This window comes from Myotis yumanensis, unplaced genomic scaffold (assembly GCF_028538775.1).
Source record: "Myotis yumanensis isolate MYYU_CA2020_CCGP unplaced genomic scaffold, mMyoYum1.0.hap1 SCAF_16, whole genome shotgun sequence".
In the NCBI taxonomy this organism is placed as follows: domain Eukaryota; kingdom Metazoa; phylum Chordata; class Mammalia; order Chiroptera; family Vespertilionidae; genus Myotis; species Myotis yumanensis.
The window spans coordinates 40641572-40666562 of record NW_027223767.1 but is presented as its reverse complement, the minus strand read 5'-3'; the positions used below and the strand labels follow the sequence as shown (position 1 = coordinate 40666562).

General features: G+C 37.0%; 1 protein-coding gene across 2 annotated transcripts; it reads right to left on the bottom strand.

Annotated features, from left to right (window-relative positions):
- Positions 1 to 74: 74 nt before the first annotated feature.
- Positions 75 to 24983, bottom strand: CCT6B (chaperonin containing TCP1 subunit 6B). Of its 2 annotated transcripts, XM_070393223.1 has the most exons (14): positions 24847 to 24983; positions 22685 to 22748; positions 21873 to 22007; positions 16715 to 16888; positions 14463 to 14566; positions 9943 to 10053; positions 9632 to 9791; positions 7154 to 7236; positions 6494 to 6590; positions 6077 to 6224; positions 3986 to 4119; positions 2572 to 2674; positions 760 to 832; positions 75 to 243 (listed from the first exon to the last, which is right to left on the bottom strand). In XM_070393223.1, exons 1-14 carry the CDS (start codon positions 24981 to 24983, stop codon positions 171 to 173), a joined length of 1596 nt encoding a protein of 531 aa, XP_070249324.1. In that variant the 3' UTR covers positions 75 to 170. The 2 variants fall into 2 exon arrangements, with proteins under 2 accessions (XP_070249324.1, XP_070249325.1); XM_070393224.1 differs by lacking the exon at positions 21873 to 22007.
- Positions 24984 to 24991: the final 8 nt, after the last annotated feature.

Here is a 24991-nt window from a genome sequence, read left to right as displayed (position 1 = left end):
CTTTCTTGTGTTCTTTATACCTGGATGAAATAATTTTTGAGACTGCTAAAACCAACAAATATAAGCTGCATTTATTGTGTAAAAATTAAGAATGGTTCAGGCTATATAAAGGTAGTTGGATGTAAAATGTGCTAAATCTCAGCTTCTAGAAGAGTTGATTTTGAACTCAATCACCCTTTGAGAGAAGACATACCAGCTCGCATAATTTCATCAACCAGGAGAATGTTCGCAGCAATCACTGTGCTGAAGAAAAAGATGACAGGGTGAGTAAAACCTACCAACTCACTCTTATCTTTTCTCCATAGCAATCTGCAATTACTAAAGGTACTTTGTTTTTCAATGATGTTGGTGTGAGATTTTCTGAGACACAGCTATTATAAATACAAACATTACCCTTGTATTATAAATTCAATTCTTTTGCTAATAAAGTAGAAGCCTGATTGTATTTTCCAGCAAAACTGACCTCATTTTTAGCACATTATTTGATTTTCCCACTGTGCATGGGTACTATTTCAGTAAAGTCATTTCTTTCCCTTTCCCCTCAAATAAACAGAAAGATTAACATTTCCTATAACTTACATTGCTAGAACTAAAATGTTACAGGGACTATAAAATGGCAGAAGCCAGTCTTAAAACTGAATACCATGCCTTTTCATACACTTAGCCATTTTTCCAATGCAGGATGGCAAAAATAATAGAAAAAATTTAATGTTATCAATTATGTCCCCAAAAGTCTTTCTTTTATTAATACAAACTTACCAAGAGTGAAGAAGTTGTTTTTTCACACAATAATTATCCCAAACTCCTGCATCTGCAGCTACCATTGGCTCACCTGCAAAGTAAAAACAAGCTATTTTAATACTATAATCTATAATAATAAAAGCATAATATGCTAATTAGACCGGATGTCCTTCCCGACGACCTTCTGGGGGCTGAGGCAGAGGCGGCCACCACAGCGGCAGGGGCCAAGCCCCTTGCACGAATTCCATGCATCGGGCCTCTAGTGTTAATATATTAACATTTGTTGTATATTCTAACAATATTTAATATACCACCAAAACTGCTATTGCCACAGTAACCAATGACCTCCATGTTGTCAAATCCACTGGTCGATTCTCAGGCCTCATCTATCAGCAGCACTTAACAGTATAGGATGTTAACACACCTGATCATACCCTCCTGACTGTTCTTCCTCCACTTGTCTTCTAGGACGGCAAACTTGCCTGTTTTTTCTTTTGCACTAGTGGCTCCTTTTCTGTCTGCTTTGCTGCTTCTTCCTCTTCTTCCCTGAGCTCTTACTGTTGGAGAACCTAAAAGCTCAGACCTGGATTCTTCTCTTCTCTCTACACTAACTTAGATGATCTCATCCAGTCTCTACTTAAACCATATACACTCCGATGACTCTCAAGCTTTCATCTCCAACCCAGACCTCTTTCTTGAGCTCCAGACTCATACATCCAATCATCTATTTTACTTGGAAGTCTACAGATACTTCACACTTAACTCTGAAAAACTTAATACTGGTCACCACCACCCACTACAACCTGCTCTGCCCACAGTCTTCTCCAATGGCAATCCCGACCTTCTAGTTGTTGTTCAGTTCACTCCTCTGCACAGAGTAGCCAGTGATCCTTTTAAACATAATTAGGCCATGTCACACCTCTGCTCTAAATTGCTCCCTATTCCACTACAGTAAAAATCCGGGTCCTTAGACTGGCCTATATGCCCCTACATAACTTTCTACTACCTCCCCAATCTCCTTCCTCCTCCTCTAAAATATCAGACAATGATTTTTTCCACTGGCCAGTCCCTCTGCCTATGATACTCCTTCCTCAGAGCCCCACACGGCTATATTCCTCACTTTTTTTTTCTCAACAGACATATTCTCATTGATGACCATCCTCTTTAAATTGAAACCCCCTCCCAACCCTCCTGAGCTAACATTCACAATCATCCTATATTGTTATTTTATTTTTTTCATAGAATTGATTACTCTTAAAAAATGCTAAAAATAACTTATGTATGAAGTTTATTTTTTACTGTCTATCCTTGCCCACTACAACATAAGCTCACAAGAACAAGGACTTTTGTCTGTTTTGCTCTGTGTGAATCCCAAGAGTCAAATAACAAGCACTCAATGACTATTTCTTAAATGAATGAATAATTTAAAAAGCTCAATGCCGGAACCGGTTTGGCTCAGTGGATAGAGCGTCGGCCGGCGGACTGAAAGGTCCCAGGTTCGATTCCGGTCAAGGGCATGTACCTGGGTTGCGGGCACATCCCCAGTAGGAGATGTGCAGGAGGCAGCTGATCGATGTCTCTCTCTCATCGATGTTTCTAACTCTCTATCTCTCTCCCTTCCTCTCTGTAAAAAATCAATAAAATATATTTTAAAAAAACATATATTAAAAAAATAAAAATAAAAAAAATAAAAAGCTCAAAAGTAAACTAAAAGGCACCCAAAATTTAAATATTAAAATCATCCAAACCTCCACCCCCTTACTAAGTTCTGGGTCACAATAGTATAACATCTTTCTTTATTAAACAGCTAATTTTTCTTCATTTTCTTACCTGTATTCAAATCAATACCAACAGGTTGTTCTGATTCTAAATGCTCAGCCTGAACTTTTACTAGTGTTTCCTGAGGGTCATAACCAGAATTCTGAGCAAGAACCTGGAGAAATAAAAATAACAATAAATGTATGTGTGGGATACCTTCACATATATATGTGGATATCATATATTTTTTAAAAAGGCACTGCTCTCTAGTCTTGAGAAAATATATTCACAATATAATAATCATCTCCTTTTGAGGAATTTCATTCTTAATCTAAATCAAATGATTATTTTATATATCTAGCATTTTTTATATTTACTTAAACATTTGCCCTATGTACAACACACTAAATTCTGAGTAGGGTGTTAGAGTTCCTCCATCCCCACCCCAATAAATTAATTTCCCTCTTTGCAAAAGATTTTAAAAACAAAAGACATGAAAGGAAGTAGAATGGTGTTCTTGTTTCCTCTAGTTCTTCTAGCCACATGTCTTCCAGTTTTTCCTGGGCACTTACAAAAGGAAGCCTGCATATTTGCAGCATCTTTGTGTTCCTCATCAACAAGAGGAGAGTCATGACCTGTGGCAACAGGGATGGAGATACCTGCAGTCCAACCCAGGTTTACTGCAAGTGGTCCCAAACCAACAGTTGATGAGTAAAAAGGTATGACCAATGTATACTAGGTTTACCAATTTGCGTCAACTAAAGGATCATTATTTATTGACCTTGATGCTTTGGGGAAAGAAAACCTTAGATTTCTGATTCACAAAGATTCCACAAATTATGAATAATTTTAAAGCAATTATCAAAGAGACTTTGCTAGCATTGTTAGTAATGTAATTCATGGTAACAGCATATTTGAAAGTTTTTCTGTGCTTCTAAGCGGTTTATAACCAGGTTAAGACAAAAGCAAAGGGATGTTAGTCCTCTGTCCTACTGATACATGAAAAAATATTTGGTGTCTCTCCTTTTCTAAGGAATTATAATGAAAATGGAATGCAAGGTCATATTTGGGAGTGCTAAACATCCTGAAGTTCTCACTTTGCACAATTTAAAGTGATAATACTTTGGATATCATCAACAAAATAAAGGTCTACTCTAAAATCTAATTAAATCTTAAATTGTAAACTTTTTCATTATGATTAGTTAATCAAGCAGCATTTTTGAAGGAAATTTTTGGAATTACTTCAACTTTTGGAACTCAGAGAACATCAGTAAAGCAAGGGGGTAATTTGGCTATTTCATTAAACTCCTATAAGGATTCTGAGCTGTTATTCCAAAAGTTTCCCTGCTTTAGCTATAAAAATATCTTAGACAAAACTGTGTGAGTAAATGCAAATAAATATGTCTGCTATTAGATAATATATGCAAATTATAATGAAACGCCTTATGTCTAACCAGTTGCTCTTTGGCCATTAGGATAGTTGTACCTTAGGAATAATGAGTAAGGCATCAGCAAAAGCTTGGACTCCAAGGCGAGCTCTTCCTTTTATACTGTGCTTGTACTTCATAAGAGCTTCAGCTATTGCCACTTCAACTGCACCAGCTCCTGGAACCACACAACCTATTGGAGGCGAAAAAAATGATTGACAAGACATGCCATACAGAAAAAGAAAACAGAGAAAAAGGCAACTAGCTATTCAAGTGTGCTTTATTATCTTGTCTACATCTAAAATATATATAAATATATACAGAAGTAAAGTAAGTTGCACAGCTCAGTGATTACTCAGATGTCTTTTTACCATTATTTCATATCTATCTTTTTGTTTATCAGATAAATCTGGCCTATTTTTATAAAATTTATTACTCTATTTTTGAGATGTAATTCACATACCATAAAATTCAGCTTTTTAAAGTTATACTTTTCAGTAGTTTTTAGTATATTCACATGAATGTGCAACCATCACCCCTATCTTATTCCAGAACATTTAAAAAAAAAAAAAAACCCTGTACCCATTCACAATCAGTCTCTATTTCCCCTTTGCCCAGCCCCTGGCCACCACTAATTTACTCTTTGTCTGTATGTCTTTGCTTTTCCTGGATATTTTGTATAAGTGGAATCACATAATACATAGCCTTTAGTGTCTAGACTCTTTTACTTAGCATAATGTTTTCAAGGTCGTCATGTTGTACCATATATCACTATTTATTCTTTTTTGTGGTTAAATAATACTCCATTGTATGGGTATACCATTTTTGTTTATATATTCATTAACTAATGGATATTTGAATTGATTCCACTATATGGTTATTATGAAAATGCTGCTTTGAACTTTCAGTTACAAGTTTTTTGGGTGGACATATGTTTTCAACTCTCTTGTGTATATACCTAAGAGTTGATTTGCTGGTTCACACACTAACTCTATGTTTAACTTTTTGAGGAGCTGCCTAACTGTTCCCCACGAGCAACTGTATATGAGCGTTCCAACATTTATTATTGTCCAGCTCTTTGACCATAGCCATCCTAACATGAAATGGTATCTCTTTGTAGTTTTTATTTTTATTTCCTTAATGACTAATGATGTTGAGCATCTTTTCATGTGCTTATTATTCTATTTTAAACGTGTGTTTTTATTGAATTATTTATCCTAACTCCTTTCAAAAGGTAGCTGGTTATAAATATAAATATATATATATATATATAGAAAAGCCTAAGCAACCGATCAACCAAATGACCAACCGATCACTATGATGCGCACTGACCACCAGGGGGCAGACGCTCAACACAGGAGCTACTCCCTGGTGATCAGTGTGCTCCCACAGCAGGAGCACCGCTCAGCTGACCTACAGGCACCAGACGCCGGGCTCACAGCTGGCAAGCATGGCTGTGGCAGCACGAGCCTCTCCTGCCTCCACAGCAGCAATCCTGAATGGTGGCAGCGGTGGTGGCAGGCACAGCGGGGCCGGGATGAGCAGGAACAGCGCAGTGCCTGGCCCAGGATCAGGCTCCTCCCTGGCCGCCTGTCACTTTGCGCACTACTACATCCCCCGAGAGGTCCCAGATTGCAAGAGGGTGCAGGCCAGGCTGAGGGACGCCACCAATGCACGAATCCGTGCACCAGGCCTCTAGTTAAATAATAATAGCTAATATTCTTCCCTAATCTTTCTTTTTTATTATTTTTTATTTTTTTCACTTACAGTTTAGATTCTATGTTATTTTGTATTAGTGTCAGGTGTCTAGCATAGTGGTTAGACAATGATAAACTTTACAATGCACCTGAGGTAATGAAATGCGTTCTAAGCAGTAAAAGCTTCTTATGGTTTTAAAAATTAAAAAATGATAATACAGCATTAAATTAAGTGCTTTTTCATTTCATAAATAGAAGATAATTAAAATGGCAACATACTATTAACAATATTCCAAAGGGAAAAACCGTCACAACCCAAACTATAAATTGCCCAAAGTAAAATGAAATAATAGTTATCATTAATATATTTTAAGGTAGTATACATACCAGATAGATGTATTACCACTTTAAAAATATGAGAGTTTCATATCCATCACACAAAAAACAACTTACCATCTTCAATGGCATTTCTGATGGCACGAAGTCCATCCCTTATAGCATCCTTGATTTGTGTGAGAGTATGCTTATTTGGTCCCTTAACCAACAAGGTGACAGAGCGAGGGTTAACACAGTCCTCAACAAAAGTGAACTTTTCTTCACCCTAAAGGATAATACAAGAAGATATAACTTTAATATGTAATGTCATTATGTCAATCTTCTTGTGAATTTTTCTTGTCAAACATAACTAAATATATGTTAAAAGCAGTAAGTTATATTTAAACTCTAAATATTTAGGTAAATAAATTATAAAATCTATGCTGTGTATTACTCAGATTTCAAAATGTAAAACCTGAATTAAAAGTTTCAATATTTTAAAAAAGGAGGTAGTTTACTGTTTACTTTCTAACCACTGCCCCCAAAGATACTCACTAATGCATATTCGTGTACAAGACCAGCATGTCCCAAGCAATCTACACTGAGGTCTTCAAGAGAATTCAAAGCTATTCCACCACAAGCAAGAGTGAGTCTGAAATTACATGTATGTCAACATAGAATGGTTATGGAAAACATAAAGACTAATTTCTTAAAGGTGAAAAGATATCTAACATAGAAGACTTCACTGTCACTGTATTATATTGCTTCTAAATCTGTTTTAAATAAATAAATAAATAAATAAATAAATAAATAAAATCTGTTTTAAGAAGATGAAAACTGCTCAGCCAGTCTGGGTTGAGTGTTGACCTATGAGCCAGGAAGTCACGTTTTGATTCCTGGTCAGGGCAGCTGATCAATGATTCTCTCATCTTCTTTGATGTTTCTATCTCTCTCCCTCTCCTTTCCTCTCTGAAATCAATAAAAAAAATTTTTTTTTAAAGATGAAAACCTTTCTTATATTTCAACAAAGTTTTGAGGTAGGCTAATCTTGATTTTTGACAATTACATTATTTACTGAAATCAAAAACAAAATTTGAAATTTGTACACTACTATTTTGCTCAACAATGTTTGCATATAAGTTAAAAGGAAGATATGGGATAATTTCAAATTAATCTGTTAATAAACTTAGGGCACATAATTATCTGCAAGCTTACCTTTCCATATTTCTTCTTTTTGCTCTACGAAGAGCTACTATATCATGTTTTGCAAGCGCATCTAAGGACAATGGATCAATTCCCTATAATCAAATTAGCACAAAAGTTACAAGCATGTTTTAAGCTAGTGGTCCTAAAACTTTCTGATCTCATCACTGCTTCACACTCTTAAAAATTCTTAAGCCCCTAACAAAATAATCTGATGAACAGTAATAGATCCAGAGACATAGAAGGAAGCATGGAACAGACTGTTGAACCTCAGAGGGAAGGCAGGGGAGGGTGGATGGGTGAGATGAGATCAACCAATGAACTTGTTTGCATATATGCATAATACATGGACACAGACAATAGGGTGGTGAAGTCCTGGGATGGGGGTAGGGGCAGGCTAGAAGAGGTCAATGGGGGGGAAAAGGGACATATGAAATATTTTCAACAATATTAACAAAATAAATAAAGTTTATGAAAGAGTAAAAGAAAAAATGTTATTATGCCCCAATGGTATGGCTCAGTGGTTGACTGTCAACCTATGAACCAGGAGATAACGGTTCAATTCCCAGTCAGGGCACATGCACGGGTTTCGGGTTTCGATCATTGATTCTCTCCCATCACTAATATTTCTATATCTCTCTCCCCCTTCCTCTCTGAAATCTATAAAAATACATATTTTTAATTATTAAGAGCCCAAAGCACTTTTATGTAATCTGTACCTGTAATATTTATCATATCATTAAAATTGAGGAATTTTTTAAATGTTTATTAATCCATTTAATATAATAAGAAACCATTTATGTTAACATAAATAACATTTTTTAATAAAAATTTACTCTAGTTTCCTAAACAAACAAAAAATACGGTGAGGGTGAGACACTGTTTTAGATTTTTATAAATCTTTTTAATGTCTGTTATATATGTTTTTTATTTTTTCTATTGATTTTTTCTTTAAGAGGGAGAGGGAGAAGAGGGAGGGGGAGGGGGAGGGAAGCATGGATATGAGAGAGACATCAATCAGTTGCCTCCTGTACACACCCCTACCGGGGATTGAGCCGGTAGCCTAGGCATGTGTCCTGACCAAGAATCTAACCAGCAAACTTCCTTGCAGGGGACGATGCTCAACCAACTGAGCCACACTGGCCAGGGCTTTAATGTCTGTCTAAATAGAAGACAGCTGGATTCTCCTATCTGCTTCTGCATTCAATTTGGTGCAATATGTTGTTTTGTCTAAAGTATAAGAAGAAAACCTGGCCTCACAGAGACATATACTAGAAAAGAGAGGAATATTTTAATAGCCTTTTCAGATAAACATGGACATTCTTCTTTGATACTATACCAAAACTCAGTAAGTGGTCAGTTTCAATGTGGAATATGGAACCCTATCAATGAACTCTGCATACTCTCCAACATTAAAATCCACTTGTCTATCTTGCACTTCGAATTGATTGTTAGGCATTTAGAAAATATTGGTTCACTAAGTTAGGCAGAGCTTCCAAACGCTGACATATTCATGGTAATACAATATCAAATATATCACCTTTGCTAATATCATCACAAATGTTATCAGAAAAGCCTTTTATTTTTTTTTTAATATATTTTATTGATATTTTACAGAGAGGAAGGGAGAGGGATAGAGAGTTAGAAACATCGATGAGAGAGAAACATCGACCAGCTGCCTCCTGCACATCTCCTACTGGGGATGTGCCCGTAACCCAGATACATGCCCTTGACCGGAATCGAACCTGGGACCTTTCAGTCCGCAGGCCAACGCTCTATCCACTGAGCCAAACCGGTTTTGGCAGAAAAGCCTTTTAAATATAGGAAAGCTGTCAAGTTCACAGTTGCAGATACAGGTTTTCCAAAATTCTAATTTTTGTCTGACGGTTCAAATGTTACCATTGGAAACAAATACCGTCAGTTGTTTTCCTTCAAGTGGCAGGATTGCTGCATTCATTTCTTAGAAGAAACTACCAAGCACCCATGTGTAAAGATAGTTTGTCAGTCATCCTTTCAAGTAAAAATGGCATTGCCTGATTCTCAATTACACAAGAGCTTTCCTTCGACACAACCATATTTCGATATGCCACAAAAGTGTTTTGTGCATACTTCATATTTTGTCACACAGAATTATTTAAGGATCAACATTTAATAAAATTAATAAGCTTTACTACTTCATAAAGGCATTCTTAAATGAACTCCCTTTTTTTTAAACTGCCAGTGTGTGGTAGTATGGCAATAAAGGGTATGATGACTACCAGTATAGTTTGGTGCTACTGCTTTGATTTGTGCTAAGGCATCAGCAGTTTTGCATCATCATTGCAAATGTCAACACAATATAAAAAGCATTATTACTAATATTATGAAAATAGTTTTGTCCTCACCATCTCCCTGAAATGGTCTTAGGGATTCCTTCAGGTCCACAGACCACACTTTGAGAAACACTAAAGAACATTTACAAATAGTTAAAATCTAAACATTTTTTCTCACCTTTTGATTAATAACAACAAATCCTTTGTTGGAATGAGCACAGACTTTTTCTTTCAGGTCTATTATTTTTTGTACTCTATCATCAATAAATTTTCTTTCAGCTTTTACCAATTTCTCTTTTTCTTTAGCAGTCTTATAAAAGAAACCAGAGCTCACCTCTCTAAAAAATTAATAAAAACAAGCTAGTAAAGGCAGTGGGGAGAAGAGGAAAAGGTAGGAGTTTACACTAAACAGTGGGAGGAAAGAAAGAGATTAAAAAACACTTTTAGAAAAAACAGTTTCAAATGTTATAGAGTAAATGACATACATACGTTTTTTCATATTCTAGTGATACATTGCAAATAAGGATATATGCATCTTCTACTCGCTTCTTCATTTCTGGGTGACGGGCACCATGATCCAAAACTAATCCTCTGATTAACCTATTAAAAATATGTAATGTTTCTTACCTTCTTTGAATATACACTCTAAAGTTTGATATAAAATTAGAATTATACTTTTTTAAAGATATTTTTATTTATTTCTGAGAGGAAGGGAGAGCAAGATAGAAACATCAATGTTGAGAGAGAATCATTGATCAGCTACCTCCTGCAAGCCCCCAACTGGGGACCAAGCCCACAACCCGGGTACATGGCCTTGGCTGAAATCAAACCTGGGACCCTTCAGTCCACAGGCCAACACTCTAGCCACTGAGCAAAACCAGCTAGGGCTAGAATTATACTCTTAAAGGTGTAACAGAACTTCTAGGGCATACACCATTTCCTTACGCCAACTTTAATCCTAACACACAATTAGTAAAATTGGAAAAGATAATCTACTTTACACATTGTGACTGTTAAGTCACAATGAAATCAACCCAGAATTATCCTCTAAATTATGTGGCTCAAACATATGACACAGCTGATCAAGTAATGAAAGGTAGGCACACAATGAGCTTCTAAGGAACATTTATTTGTTCAAAATAATTATATGGAACAACTGAAAATTGTTCATCTAAATGTCCAACAATAGAGTACTATTCAGCAAATAATGGCCCAGATATTTCAGTCATAAAAACTATGCAATAACATGGAAAAATATTTACAGGATGGCTGATAAACACAGAGTGACAAATTGCATATAAAACATGATTATAACTGTTCTTTAAAAAAAAATAAGCACTTAGGCATTGAAAAGAAAAAAAAATGAAAGAAAATTAAAGAGTAGGCGCTTATGCTTGAGTGGTTAGGAATACAGATCATGTTGAGGGGTCTTTTTTCCTGTTTTCTAAATGTTCCTTCAAGAGTAAATATCTTTGTAACTCTTCAAAATTCATTTATGCCCAATTAGGGAATGGCATTTCTACTGAATCTTTTATAACCAATATTTGTTATACATTAAAGATATAATTTTTTGAATAGTTAAATATAAGGAAGTTTTCAGTTTTAGTCTAACTAGATTACTCTAACTCAGCCGTGGGCAAACTACAGCCCGCGGGCTGGATCCAGCCCGTTTGAAATGAATAAAACTTAAAAAAAAAAAAAGACCGTACCCTTTTATGTAATGATGTTTACTTTGAATTTATATTAGTTCACACAAACACTCCATCCATGCTTTTGTTCCGGCCCTCCGGTCCAGTTTAAGAACCCATTGTGGCCCTCGAGTCAAAAAGTTTGCCCACCCCTGGTCTAACTCCTAACTTAACGTGAAGATATTTTAATTAGGAAGAAACTAACTACATGTTCAATATTCTTCACTCTTCAAACATCCTTTACTGTTCCCCCCACCTCACTCTCAGCAAATGTCCTTGCTTCTTCAAGAAAAAAGAAACACTGTCCCATCACTACCTCTTATGAATCCACCAGCACTTGCACCCGAACCTCCTATGATTACGAAGGATCTGTCCATGCTCTTCTCTAAGGTTAACTCCTCCACTTATGTACTGTATTCCTTTCCGCTCTCTGTTCCTGCATTGTCCCCTATTCTGCTTACACTAAGTCTTTCTGCCTAAAGGAGCATTCTCATCAGGATACTAATGTGCCATAATTCCCATCTTTAAAACAAAGGATTCTTTGGGCCCAGCTGGCGTGGCTCAGTGGTTGAGCATCGACTTGTGAACCAGGAGGTCACAGTTCAATTCCCGGTCAGGGCACATGCCCACGTTGCGGTTTCCAGGCTCGGTCCCCAGTAGGGAGTGTGCAGGAGGCAGCCGATCAATGATTCTCTCTCATCACTGATGTTTCTCTCTCTCTCTCCCTCTCCCTTCCTCTCTGAAATCAATAAAAATATATATTTTTTAAAGGAATCGTTGGGTTGAAGCCCCATTCCCATGTTCTCCTCTAGCTACTACCCTATTTCTCTCCACCCTTTTATGGATAAACTCCTCTGAGTTGTCTACATTTGCATCCTCACTTCTTCCCAAACCATTCTCTTGAGCCCACTTCAATCTGACTTTCATGTCCACCCCTTTACTCATTAAAGTTACCAAAAAACTAAATTTTTCCTAAATCTAATAGTCAATTCTCAGTTCACAACAATTTGCTCAAAATTTCAGTAGCATATGACATAGCTTATTATTCTCTCCTTCTTGAAATACTTTCTTCTTTTACTAGTAGTTTCTGGGACACTACCCTCTCTTGGTTTTCCTCCTATCACACTGACCACCCCTTCTCAGTTTCCTTTGCTGAATGCTCCTTATCTTCTCAATTCCAAACATTGGAGTGTACCAATCCTTAAATTTCTGCTTTTCTTCATCTATATTTACTTCCCAGATAATCTCATCAAACTCATAGCTTTAGGTCATCCATACACTGATGACTTCCAAACATGTATTTCCAGTCCAGACCACTATGTGCACTCCAGAACATTTCTCCAACTTTCTACTCAACCACTAATAGGCATCTAAAAATACAACATTCCCCAAACTGAACTCCTGATTTATTTCCCCAAACCTGCTCCTCCCAGTCTTCTCCATGACACCTCCATTTTTCCAGCTGTTCATGCAAAAACCCAAGAGACATCCTGACTCCTCTGTTCCTGCCACATTCTATGTCAAATCACTAAGAAATCCTCTTGCTCCTTCTAAGTATACCCTGATCTAAACCATTTTCATTTCTCACCTATTATCACAACAGATTCCTAACCGGTCTCCTACTTTTGCCCTTACACCTCCCACCCCACTCCAGTGTATTCTCCACATAACAACCACAGAGCTCCCGCTGAAATATAAACCAAAAACTTGTTGCCCTCAACAATAGTAAACTAATTTGGACCAACACCAATACCAAAAACAATGTTGGGTTAAAAACAAGAAAACCTTTAAAATGCTAGAAAGCTATAAGATAATAAAGAGTCACAAAATAATTTTCTTTTCAAAACTGAAAGGAAAACCAGAACTCTAAGAGGTAAGTAGAGAACTGTGGGATCTCCTACTGCAAAGTCATTTGACAATTCAGGCAAATCTGAACTTTGGTTTCAATGACCTCACAATGAGAGGGGGCAGAATTAAAAGTTCAAAGTTCATCCAAGGTACAGGGTCTAATAGAAGGCCCTCTTCACATTAAGTGGGGACCTCAATAGGCTATATACTCACGGTATAAACCAGAAGGATGAACTAAAAGCAAGCAGCCCTCACATGAACTTGCAGTTAGAATTCACAACTGGATATTCCCAAAAAGCCTCAGGTGTGGATGTAATTTAGTATCTGGGCTCCTTACAGCAGCAAATTCAAAATTCTCTGCAGAAAAGCACCTTCATCCTAGGTCTCAAATTATTTCTACAAATACTTTTTTCAAACATAATTAGTAGCACATATAGAAATAAAGTATGATGTGTGAGAAACAGCAAAATACAATAAACATCATAAATAGACAAGCCAGACTTTAAATAATGTAATTATCAGACATGGGCTATACAGTGTGAGGCAAAAGTAGGTTTAAAGTTGTGAGTATGCAAAACAGTTTATTCTTACATTATTATTTATTAATATTGTATTATTTACTTGTTTTACAACTGTAAACCTACTTTTGTCCACCCCTGTATGTTTAAAGAAATAAAATGTAAGTTTGGGAAGATATGCAAGGAATAGGAAACCATAAATAGTGACATGGCAAATTTAAAAAACAACCAAACAGAACTTCTATAAATAAGTAAAGATATATATACATATTTTAAAAATAAAGTATTTACTGATGAATTATGATATCTGGACTGGCTTCAGAATAATCCAAGTTTAGGGCAGGGGAAAGAGAAAATGAGTCTATAAGGGTTTTTTTAGCCATCATCTGAAAATAGATAAAGATGAGTGACAGATATGTCACTATTCTATTCTACTTTTATATATGTTTAGAATTTTCCATGATAGAACATTTAAAATTAGTTAAGTCCCAAATCAATAAGATGCCATATACTCTGAGTATATACATACTCAAGCAATGTCAATTGCATGGCCCCTCTTACCTCATCATCTCCTACAACTTTTTCCTCTGATTCTGCTCTAGGCACAAAGGAACACACAAGCACATTTCTGCCTGGGGGCCTTTTCAACTATTATTCCCTCTGCCTAGAATACGCTACTTCCAGATATTCAGAGACCTCCTTAGTTCTCTAGTTTAGTTTCATGTCGCTCTAAAATCACACTTTTTCTCACACACACAGTTACTCTAGCATTTAATATCACTTATTTGTTTACTATCTCCAACTAGAAATGTAAGCTTCTTGGAGAAAGAAACTGGCTCTGGTAAGTATCCAATTAATATATGTCGAATGAATAACCAATGAAACTAACGAAAGAGTATCTGAAGATAACCAAATAGTCTAGAATCTATGTATTGCCAAAGTTTATGTAATTTACTTTGTATCTGTTTCTGATTTGTGCTTCATCTCCATGATTTCTACCATGAAGAGATCAATAGGATAACCCGGTCTTGTAATAGCCAACACAGAATCCACCACGGCCTGAAAGAGAAATGAGTGAGAACAGTAAGTTATCTGGACTACTAGAGAACACCACTGGCCCAGGTAATCTATCACCAGACTAAGCAGGCAAAGAGCTTCAGGCTCCAAAACACGGGGCAAGGCCAAAAAGGGCCTCTTGGTCATAGACATTAATAATTACAGCCTACAGGGATTTCAGAGATCATCAAGTCCAAACCCTTTATTTTACAGATAAGGAAACTAAGACAAGACTTTAAGAAGTTATGCTCTTGCCCAGCTGGCATGGCTCAGCGGTTGAGCATCAACCCAAGAATCAAGAGGTTCGGTTCCTGGTCAAGGCACATGCCCCAGTTGCAGCCTCAATCCCCAATATGGGGCATGCAGGAGGCAGCCAATCTTGATGTTTCTCTCTCATCGATGTTTCTTTCTCTCTATCCCTCTCCCTTCCTCTCTCTCTAAAATAAAAACGTATTAAAAAAAAATAAGTTATGGCCAAAACCGGTTTGGCTCAGTGGATAGAGCGTCGGCTTGCGGACTGAAAGGTCCCAGGTTCGATTCCGGTCAAGGGCATGTACCTGGGTTGCGAGCACATCCCCTGTGGGAGATGTGCGGGAGGCGGCTGATCGATGTTTCTCTCCCATCGATGTTTCTAACTATCTATCTCTCTCCCTTCCTCTCTGTAAAAAATCAATAAAATATATTTTTAAAAAAATAAGTTATGATCTTAAAGATCTTAAAACTAGTAGTAGCCAGCCAGGACTAGAATTCAGGTCTCTGGAACGGCCAAGCCACTGCTCCTTCTACTATACCAAAACTGCTCAAACTTTTCCACCAAAGGACACCTTAATAAAAAAGAAGGGAATCTAACATAAGGGTAGAGCTCAAATTTGCTAGCTATTAGCAATAGGAAATTTTTAAGTCTTGTGTTTTATCATGAACACTTTCCACGTCATGACATTATACATACATGTTTGTTTTAATGTGAAATAATACTTTTCCCCAAAAATCATAAAGTAAAATTGACACTTCAGAAAGATGTTTCATTTATTCTGTTAAATATTGCCAGGTATATGCAATTTGAGAGACACAGCCCAACACACCCCATTGTTTAGCTCAGAGAGTAACATAAAATGACCACAGAAATAAAGTGCTACAGTAAAACCATCCTAAAATGTAAATAAAGCAAAAAAAACAAACAAACACAATTTCTTAGAAAGATTACTTGATGTAGCATAATATTTGGTTTTGGAACCTAATAGGATATGACAAAAAAAATATTGGTGAGAGTATCAGTGTTTGCATAACTCCAAAAGGAAATGGAGGGCCCTAACCGGAGAACATGAAGATTCTGAGCAACTTGCTATATGTATTCCAACAGCAAAAAATACAGCAGAGTATTTAGACTCTGCCCAGTAAGAAATTGTCTGATTATAGTATGATATCCCAAATAGGTTTTCCTGTTGGTAAGGAGAATTTACCAGAAATAACAAGTATTCCAGTCCATTTGGGATTTATATTCCTCAAAGTAACTTAGTATGACAGCATTCTGACTTATATGTCAATGTCTTGTGAATTTGGTTATGAAATCATCATTCCTAATACATTAATATATTCAAATTTCAGAAACTGCAAAGCTAAGGAGCAATGATATAACCAAACTATAGCCCCTTGATAAAAGGCTTCCCAAAATACCTAATCTTGTCCTTATATTACATACATTCTACCTTTAGAAGTGATCAAAACACATTATGCAGTTCCCAGAAGTATTAGCAAATCAATCGTGCTTCATTAAAGTTGCAGCCTTAACTACAAAGCACACTGCCAAAACAGCCTCTCCAGGTATAACCTCATGTAGTTAATATGGACCTCTAGGTATGAGACCAGTACTTCACTCCAATGGCTTCCACAGGGGATGAGCCAGAGGCAGCCAAAGACCCCCCAACTTTCAAATTAACTTAAAAGAAGGCTTAATGTGATACTGTTGAAAAAAAATTATACATACTGTTCTGACCAGTCAAATCTAGTAAGCAAGTCTATAATGTTTGTCTTCCATAATTTATTTTACATTCAAAAAACTACATGTGATAGTTGAATATCTTATAGGAAAAAGAAATATATCACCATGTGTCAGGCTATACTCTTTCTGAATGTAAAAAATTAATCACATACCTCTATTAACACATCAGCCAGTTCAGCATGAACTTTAGTTTGTAGAGATGTTCTAGCCACCTCTAAGAGGATATCCCTTTTCATCTCTTTTTTAATTTTAATTTCTTCCAAAACATCAAGTGCTTTTTTCTTTGCAGCTTCAAACCCTTCAGCTATTATTCTAGGGTGCAAGCCCTATTAAAACAACATAAAACTATAAATTATAAAGTAACTCATCCAAAGTAAAAGTAACCATCCTTTCCTATTAATAGGTATGTCTGCAAAAAGTAATAGTACATCAATGCCACTAAATATAAGTGTATGTATATAATTTATAAAAGTAGTTTTTCAGTGCTTCACATTTAAAACAATCTCAAACTTACAGAAAAATTCTAAGTCCAGTACAAAAAAACTACAAAAGTCCTTTTTATTTCTGAAAATTATGACACATTGATATCATATGGTCTTAATATATCATAATGGGCACAAAAGAAGTCCTTTTAATGCAGAGAAAAAGAATCAGCACCGGCTTAGAGAGAAGTGGCAGACAGACACCACCCTCGTTTAATGTTCAGTTAACACCACAGTCATGGGACAAATAGACATCATGTGCCTCATGATATGATGCATTAAGAACACTACAGCACTTCTACGGCATTCCTGCCAGAAGTTTATAACCTGAGTCTAATCTGAGGAAACACTCAAATCCAAATTGAGGGACTTTCTACAAAATAAATGGCCTGTACTCTAAAAATAATACTATCATGAAGCACAAATGACGGCTCAGGAACTATTCCAGCTTAAAGAAAACTAAAGAGACATGACAGCTGAATGTAATGCATGAACCTAGATTTTCTTCTGCTATAAAGGACATTATTGGGATAAGTGATGAAATTTGAATAAAATCTGTATCAATTTGTCAGTGTTAATATTAATTTCCTGGTTTTGATCACTATACTGGATTATATAAGAGAATTCCCTTGTTTTAAGAAATATTTAGATGGTCATATCTGCAACTTATTCTTATAGCATTCAAAAAAAATGTACCTTTTTACATACATAAAGACACATATATACATTTATTTTTTTTATCTGAGAAAGACAAGTATCATTCTTTGAAATATTCTTGCAACTTTTCTACAGAGCTGACATTATATCAAAATACTTTTTAAAAACAGTAATTTTTTTTTTTTTTGAAAAGTAATACACAAACTTACTGAAGCTGGGACTGGATCTAATTTATCCCCTTCCTCCATTCCTTTACATCAGTCCTATAACAATTTCTAAAAGTTGCCATCTATTGAGCATTAGAGCCAGACACTATTCTAAAGAGGTTTACATATATTATTTAATTTAGTCCTCTGGACACTATGAATTGGGAGTTGTTATTATTCCTGTTTCACAGATGAGAAAATTGAGGCTTAAAGAAATAATGTAATTTGCCTTAGCAGGCCTGACTCCAGAAGCTGTTAATAATGATTTTCAAAACATTTTTCCTGTCTAGGACGGACTTCACAATTCCTCACTCAGACTACTCTAAAAACCTCCAGTCTTTTGATTCCCTTAAAACTGTCCCCCAAATATTTAAAATGCAAATCTGACTATATCACTCATAAGTATGTTAATATGAATAGTATTCTTCTTGGTTAGTATACCATATGCTCTCCATGATCTGGCTCCCACCTACTTCTCCAGCCGATTCATACTGTCCACATCACTTTAAACTCCACCAGCACTAAACTTCTTGTAGCTCTACACCCATATTGTGTTGCTTCTCTTCTCTTGTGCCTTTCCTCATGTTTTTCCTTCTGCCTGGAATGCCACTCCCCTTACCCTTGACTCTTTCATCTGGCTCACTCTTTCTCATCCTAAAGATTTAGCCCAGGCCTTGTTTTCTCCAGAGAGTGCTACCTGACTACCCCAGGCTAATTTAGGGCATCCCTCCCTCAGTGTTTATATTATATACTGTGCTTAGCTCTATCACTGTGCTGCCACACAGGTTCATAATTATGTTAACGTCTGTCAGCATCTTTCCGAACTTCATTTTTTCTAACCCAACCTTCATTTTGTTTAGGTATCCCTCGACCTCCAGTGCTTCAGGTGAAGCTGACCCTATCCTAGTTCAAGGGTTGGGCCCTGGTTAGATTAAGTCAATTCCCTAAAAACTGTTATTGGTTGGGATGACATAAAACCAAAGTTGGCCCAATCACTTAAAGCAGTGGTTCCCAACCTTCTGGCCCTTTAAATACAGTTCCTCATGTTGTGACCCAACCATAAAATTATTTTCGTTGCTACTTCATAACTGTAATGTTGCTACTGTTATGAATCGTAATGTAAATACAGTGGGGCCTTGACTTACGAGTGTCCCGACTAACGAGTTTTTCGAGATACAAGCCATCTCTCCGCCGATTTTTTGCTTTGAGTTGCGAGCTAAAATTCGGGTTACGAGCCAGCTTCAGATACCCCACCGCTAGTTGGCGCAGCGAATGTCACAGTGAACACCATAACATCAGCCCAGCATCACGTGTCTCACTCATTCACTTTATGATTTGACATACAAGTAATTTGAGTTACGAGCTCCGTCACGAAACGAGTTAAACTCGTAAGTCAAGGCCCCACTGTATCTAATATGCAGGATGGTCTTAGGCAACCCCTGTGAAAGGGTCGTTCGACCGCCAAAGGGGTCGTGACCCACAGGTTGAGAACCGCTGACTTAAAGGAAGGACTTATATTCCATAGTTGGGTGAATGGTATTCTCTGCTCTGTCCTGCTGAGTGTTACTAAGGGAAGGAAGTAGGCTTGATTTCCTCTGGCAGTCTTACAGTCAGGATGAAAATAAGCCTTATGATGAAACAGCATTATAAGTAGAAGGGCCTACTTGATAACTGACTGAATTTTTTAATCAACTGGCCCGAGAAGCCTGCCTTATCTCTCTGTGTTCCATTATAGGAGATCATTTCTTTGTTTAAGTGACTTTTAGTCCAGTTTCTACTGCTAACAGCCAAAAGCATTATGAAATAAGTTGCAGGTACTGAATTAATAGACAATTACCAATACTAAATGAAACACACAAAAAAGTATTAATTTTAGCACTTTGACCAGATTATGCTTTGCTGAAACTGTCCTTGAAAGAGAGGAAAATTCAAATACTTAGAGAAGACAGGTAAGTAATACCAAGAAAAGAATACAGATTGAATAAAGGCACAGAGGTAGAAATGTCTGTAATGATTTCAGAAGCTAGTGAATGGAGGAGTCTGACTAGAGTAGATAGTTTATAAAGGGAAAGAAAACTGGAAAAGTAGGTAAATTCACAATGTGGAAGCCTTCAAAATTTTTCTCGAAAAGTAAAGCCTCTCCAAAAAATAGTGTTGGAAAAACTGGAAAGCCACATGCAAAAGAATAAAATGAGACTGCTATTTGACACCATACCCAAAAATTAACCCAACATGGGTTAAACACTTAAATAAAAGATCTGAAACATTAAAAACATAGAAGAAAACATAAGTACCTAAACTTACAGACCTTGGTCTCAAACTGCCTGTTATGAACCTGACCCAAAAGCAAAGGAAGTAAAAGCAAAAATAAATAAATGGAACTACATCAAACTAAAAAGCTTCTGCACAGGAAAAGAAACCATCAACAAACCAACCAACCAAAAAGGCAACCAACCAAATGGGAGAGGTATTAGCAAACAATACTCCAATAAAGGGCTAATACCCAAAATATATAAGGAACTTATGCAACTCAACAACAAAACAATCCTATTAAAAATGGGCAGAGGACCTGAACAGACACTTTTTCCAAGAAGACATACAAATGGTCAACAGATATATGAAAAGATGCTCAACTTCACTAGCTATAAGGGAAACACAAATCAAAATCACAATGAGATACTACCTATTAGAATGGCTATTTTCAAGAAGACACAAAATAACAAATGCTGGAGAAGATGTGGAGAAAAAGGAATCCTCATTCATTGTTGGTGAGAATGTAAACTGCTATGGCCACTATGGAAAGCAATATGGAGGTTCCTCAAAAAAAAAAAAAAAATGAGAATAGATCTACCATGTGACCCAGCAATCCCTCTACTGGGTATCTACCAAAAAATTTTGAAAACATTTATTCATAAAGATATATGTACCCCTATGTTCATTGCAGCATTATTCACAGTAGCCAAGACATGAAAATGGCTTAAGTGTCCTTCAATAGATAACTGGATAAAGATGATGTGGTACATATATATATATATAATGGGATACTACTAAGCCATAAGAAAGGATAAAATACTGCCATTTGCAACAACATGGATAGATCTTGAGAGTATCGTGATAAATAAAATAAGTCAGACAGAAAAGGAGAAAAACCATATGATTTCACTCCTATGTATGATATAAAACAGAAGTCAACAAACAAAACAAAACAAACTCATAGACACAGACAACAGTATGGTGGTTACCAGAGGAGAAAGGGTGGGGAGAGGATGAAGAGGGTAAAGGGGTGCCAAATACATGGTCACCGAAGGAGACTAGACTTTGGGTGGTGAGTACACAATGCAATACACAGGTGATGTATTATAAAATTGTACACTTGAAACATGTAATGTATTAACCAATGTCACCTCAATAAATTTAATTTTAAAAATAGTAAGTTTTCTCCAGTTTTTTTTAAACCACAATTTGGTTTCAACTTTATCAGTGATGTGTTTTTTTCTTAGGCATTAGTCATGGGTACATGGCTAATTTTGTACCTTTTTAAATCTCTTAAATTTTCCATTCTAAAAAGAGGTATATGATTCCAATAAAAGGCATTGTTTTGGGGGGGGAGTTCATTATTCTTTTCATTTATAATTGTCCAAAAATATCTTCATAAACATTAACCTTTGTCCTCTAAAATTTGCCCAGCTATTGTGGCTTACTGGTTGAGCATCAACCCATGAATCAGGAGTTCATGGTTTGATTCTGGTCAGGGCACATGCCCGGGTTGTGGGCTCGATTCCCCACTAGGGGGCGTGCAGGAGGCAGCCAACAATGATTCTCATCATTGATGTTTCCATCCCTCTCTCTGAAATCAATTTTAAAAATTAAATAAAATTAAAGCAGTTTACTAGTGTAAAAACAAACCCAAGTTTCCATTCAAAATATAGTACTACATGATTGTGAATTCTACAAAATTATAATACCTCAGAAATGTAACGATCAGCTTGTTTTAGTAACTCCCCAATAATTAGAACATTTGAAGTAGTACCATCTCCTGTAATGTCATCCTGGGCTGTTGCTACTTTCGCTATCAAGGAAGCTGTTGGGTGTTGAATTTGCTGGAAAAAGCAAGCAACAAATTTAAAAAAGAGAGAGAATAAAGAAATAGTCTGCCAAAAACAAGATAACCTAAGGGTCAATAGTAAAATCAAGAAATGAAATAAGGGTGAAGGCCTGGAGAGGGGAAGGGAATAGGAAGGGGGGCAGTGGTCAATGGGGGAAGAAAGGGAGACATCTGTAATACTTTAAACAATAAAGATTTTTTAAAGAAATGAAATAAGCATCATTCTACAAGTTCACAAGTTTTGTATTATCAGTTATTAATAAATGTCAAGACCGAGAGTTAAAAGTTGAGAACTAATGAGACTTGAACATTTTATAAGAGTCTTTGCTTCAGAATGCAATATTTCCAAAATTAGATTAAATTCTTAAATCTCAAAGATGAATATATTTACTAAAATTGCAAAGGAATTTTTACTTTTCCATGATTACAAAGAACATAATGTGATGCCTTTAAAAGATTCAACTAATTTGGAAGCATCCCTAAGCTATTACTAAAACTATACTAAGATTTGAAAACAGCCAAAAACAACATTTTTTATTGAGGTTTAATCCAACAAGTATACCTCATGATTGCAATATTTAGCTGAAAGCCTTGGTTTAAAGATATACAAATTGTATTATGCTCTCAGTTAAGGCTTATTAAGGTTTATTAAAGTCAGCAGCACCAGCTCACCATCTCATGAAGCAGCACATTGCCATCTTTGGTGAGTTTGATATCACCTGCACCAGAAACAAGCCTGTTCAGAAAACAGTGATGTTATTAACTTCGTATGGCAAGAGTCAAGCAAGACATAGCGCTTGCCACTCCACTCTCATTAATATAGGGAACTGGGCTTGGAAAACTTCCATCATCCGGAGAGATGCCACAGTAAGCACCCCATTTGCAGCCCACAGAATCACTTTTCCCCAGATGGACTGCTATGGCGATTTCACTCCAAATGGACAATTTACAAGTTTAAGGATTAAGTGCAGTTGGTGAGTTATGACAGTGGTTTGGTCCAGAAGAGTACTTGGAAGTCTACAAGCCACACATTTGTGAATTTCCTGCAGGTTTATTTTGGTGAAATGTTACCATTCATTCACTCAGTGTAGTTTCTTCCCTCATCCCTCACATTTATCAGAACATCAAATTCTGTCATTCTACAACCTAAAAGCCTCTTCCAACTACTCCCTCCTCTCCATTTCCAGTCATCATCATCTGCAGTGTGGACTATTTAGTATCCACATATATCTGAATTTGAATCTACCCTCCATTTATCTTTCTATAAAGCAGGATGACTCAGTCAGCTCACTGATCAAAAATCCTTCAGCCCAGCTGGTGTGGCTCAGTGGTTGAGCATGGACCTATGCACCAGTAGGGTCATTGGTTCGAATCCCAGTCAGGACACATGCCCAGGTTGTGGGCTCTATCCCCAGTGTGGGGCGTGCAGGAGGCAGCCAATCAATATGTTTCTTTCTCTTTCCCTTCCTTCTTCTCTGAAATCAATATATATATATATATATATATATATATATATATATAATTTTAAATTCTTCAATGATTTTCATGTTCTCTATCATTTTCAAGGTAAAATCCTTACCACTCAGCAATGACATAGTTGACCTGTTCCCATCTGGTTGTATCTATTTAAAATGTTTCATCTACAAAATGAAATCTTGTGGGCAAATCTTATGGTTCCCTTAATACATCACGTTTGTTTTTGTTTCTCTTGGATTTATGCCAACTGATTTTCTTGTTCCTGAAGTTGCTCTGTCTAAAAGACCTTTGCTCACTTCTCCAGCTGGTGAATTCTAACTCATCTTTCAAGACTCTGATAAAAAAAAAATAATCCGTTATTTGAATCTTTTCCTTCCCCATTATCCCATCAATAATCAGTCCCTTTCCTTGGTGTTATATATGATTAAAAATACAATGCCTGGCACATATTTTTAAACATATATATAATATTATATAGAATATGCATCATTCGTTCCTAACAAGTCCCCTTAAAAGCTAAAACTTTATCTTGGTCATCTCTTTGTTCTCAGCATCCCATAATAAGCACCCTCTTTTACTGTTCATATATTTTGCTCATTCCTGAGGCTGTATGTCTCCTCTTACACTTTTTTCTGTTAATTTGCTCATTCCTGAGGCTGTATGTCTCCTCTTACACCTTTTTCTGTTAATTTGCTCATTCCTGAGGCTGTATCTCTCCTCTTATACCTTTTTCTGTTAATTTGCTCATTCCTGAGGCTGTATCTCTCCTTACATCTTTTTGCCCTCGCTCGTCTCTTTCCTTCACTCTGTCCTAAATAATGGTGCTAAATAAATACATGCTTAATGGATGAACAGATATGAAGAACCCTAGGCACAGAGCATCCGAGTAACTTGCCAAAGGACTCGCAGATGGAAGGGAAACTGGGAATTGAACCCATACCTGTCAGGCTCCAAAGCCCGTGCCCTCCCCACACCTGCCGACCATCACCAAAACGAGGGGCCTACAGGCGCACAGCCTTAAGGAGCAGGGGCGTCAGATGGCTTAGGTTTCATTGGAAAAACTGAACTTTCAAACTCCATATGAACCTTAACGGAAAGTTGGTGGGGCGGGAAGGGGCGGGACAGGGAGTTACAGCTTCCCTCGTGGGGCCTTTTGCTCGGGGAGGCTTTTCTCCTCCTCCTCCCGCACGGGGCTAGAGACGACCTCAGGGCAGGAATGAGGGGGAAGCCAGGCCCACAAGTGTGTCCACATGGCGCCGATCGCTTCGCGGAACGTCGGCCGACATCGCGCCCCGACACCTGACACAGCCCCGGCACCCTAACCGCCGCTCTAACCGCCGCTCCGACCGCCGCCTCACATTTTCATGGTGCCCTTCGGACCCAAGTTGGTCCGCAGCACATCCTGCAGCCCTCGGGCAGCGCATATATTGACCGCCAAGGCCGCCTGGGCCCGCGCCACCTCAGCCTTGGCGTTTAAGGTCTTGATGGCAGCCATAGCAGGAC

Bases quoted from the DNA above. Each gene is read 5' to 3' on its own strand.
- CCT6B (XM_070393223.1), bottom strand. From the start codon at position 24,983: ATGGCTGCCATCAAGACCTTAAACGCCAAGGCTGAGGTGGCGCGGGCC. The intron at 10,054-14,462 runs GTAAATTACATA...TATTTTTAATAG, and splicing joins AAATCAGAAACAGATACAAA to GTTAATCAGAGGATTAGTTT. The intron at 7,237-9,631 runs GTGAGAAAAAAT...ATTTGATTATAG, and splicing joins TTGTTGTTATTAATCAAAAG to GGAATTGATCCATTGTCCTT.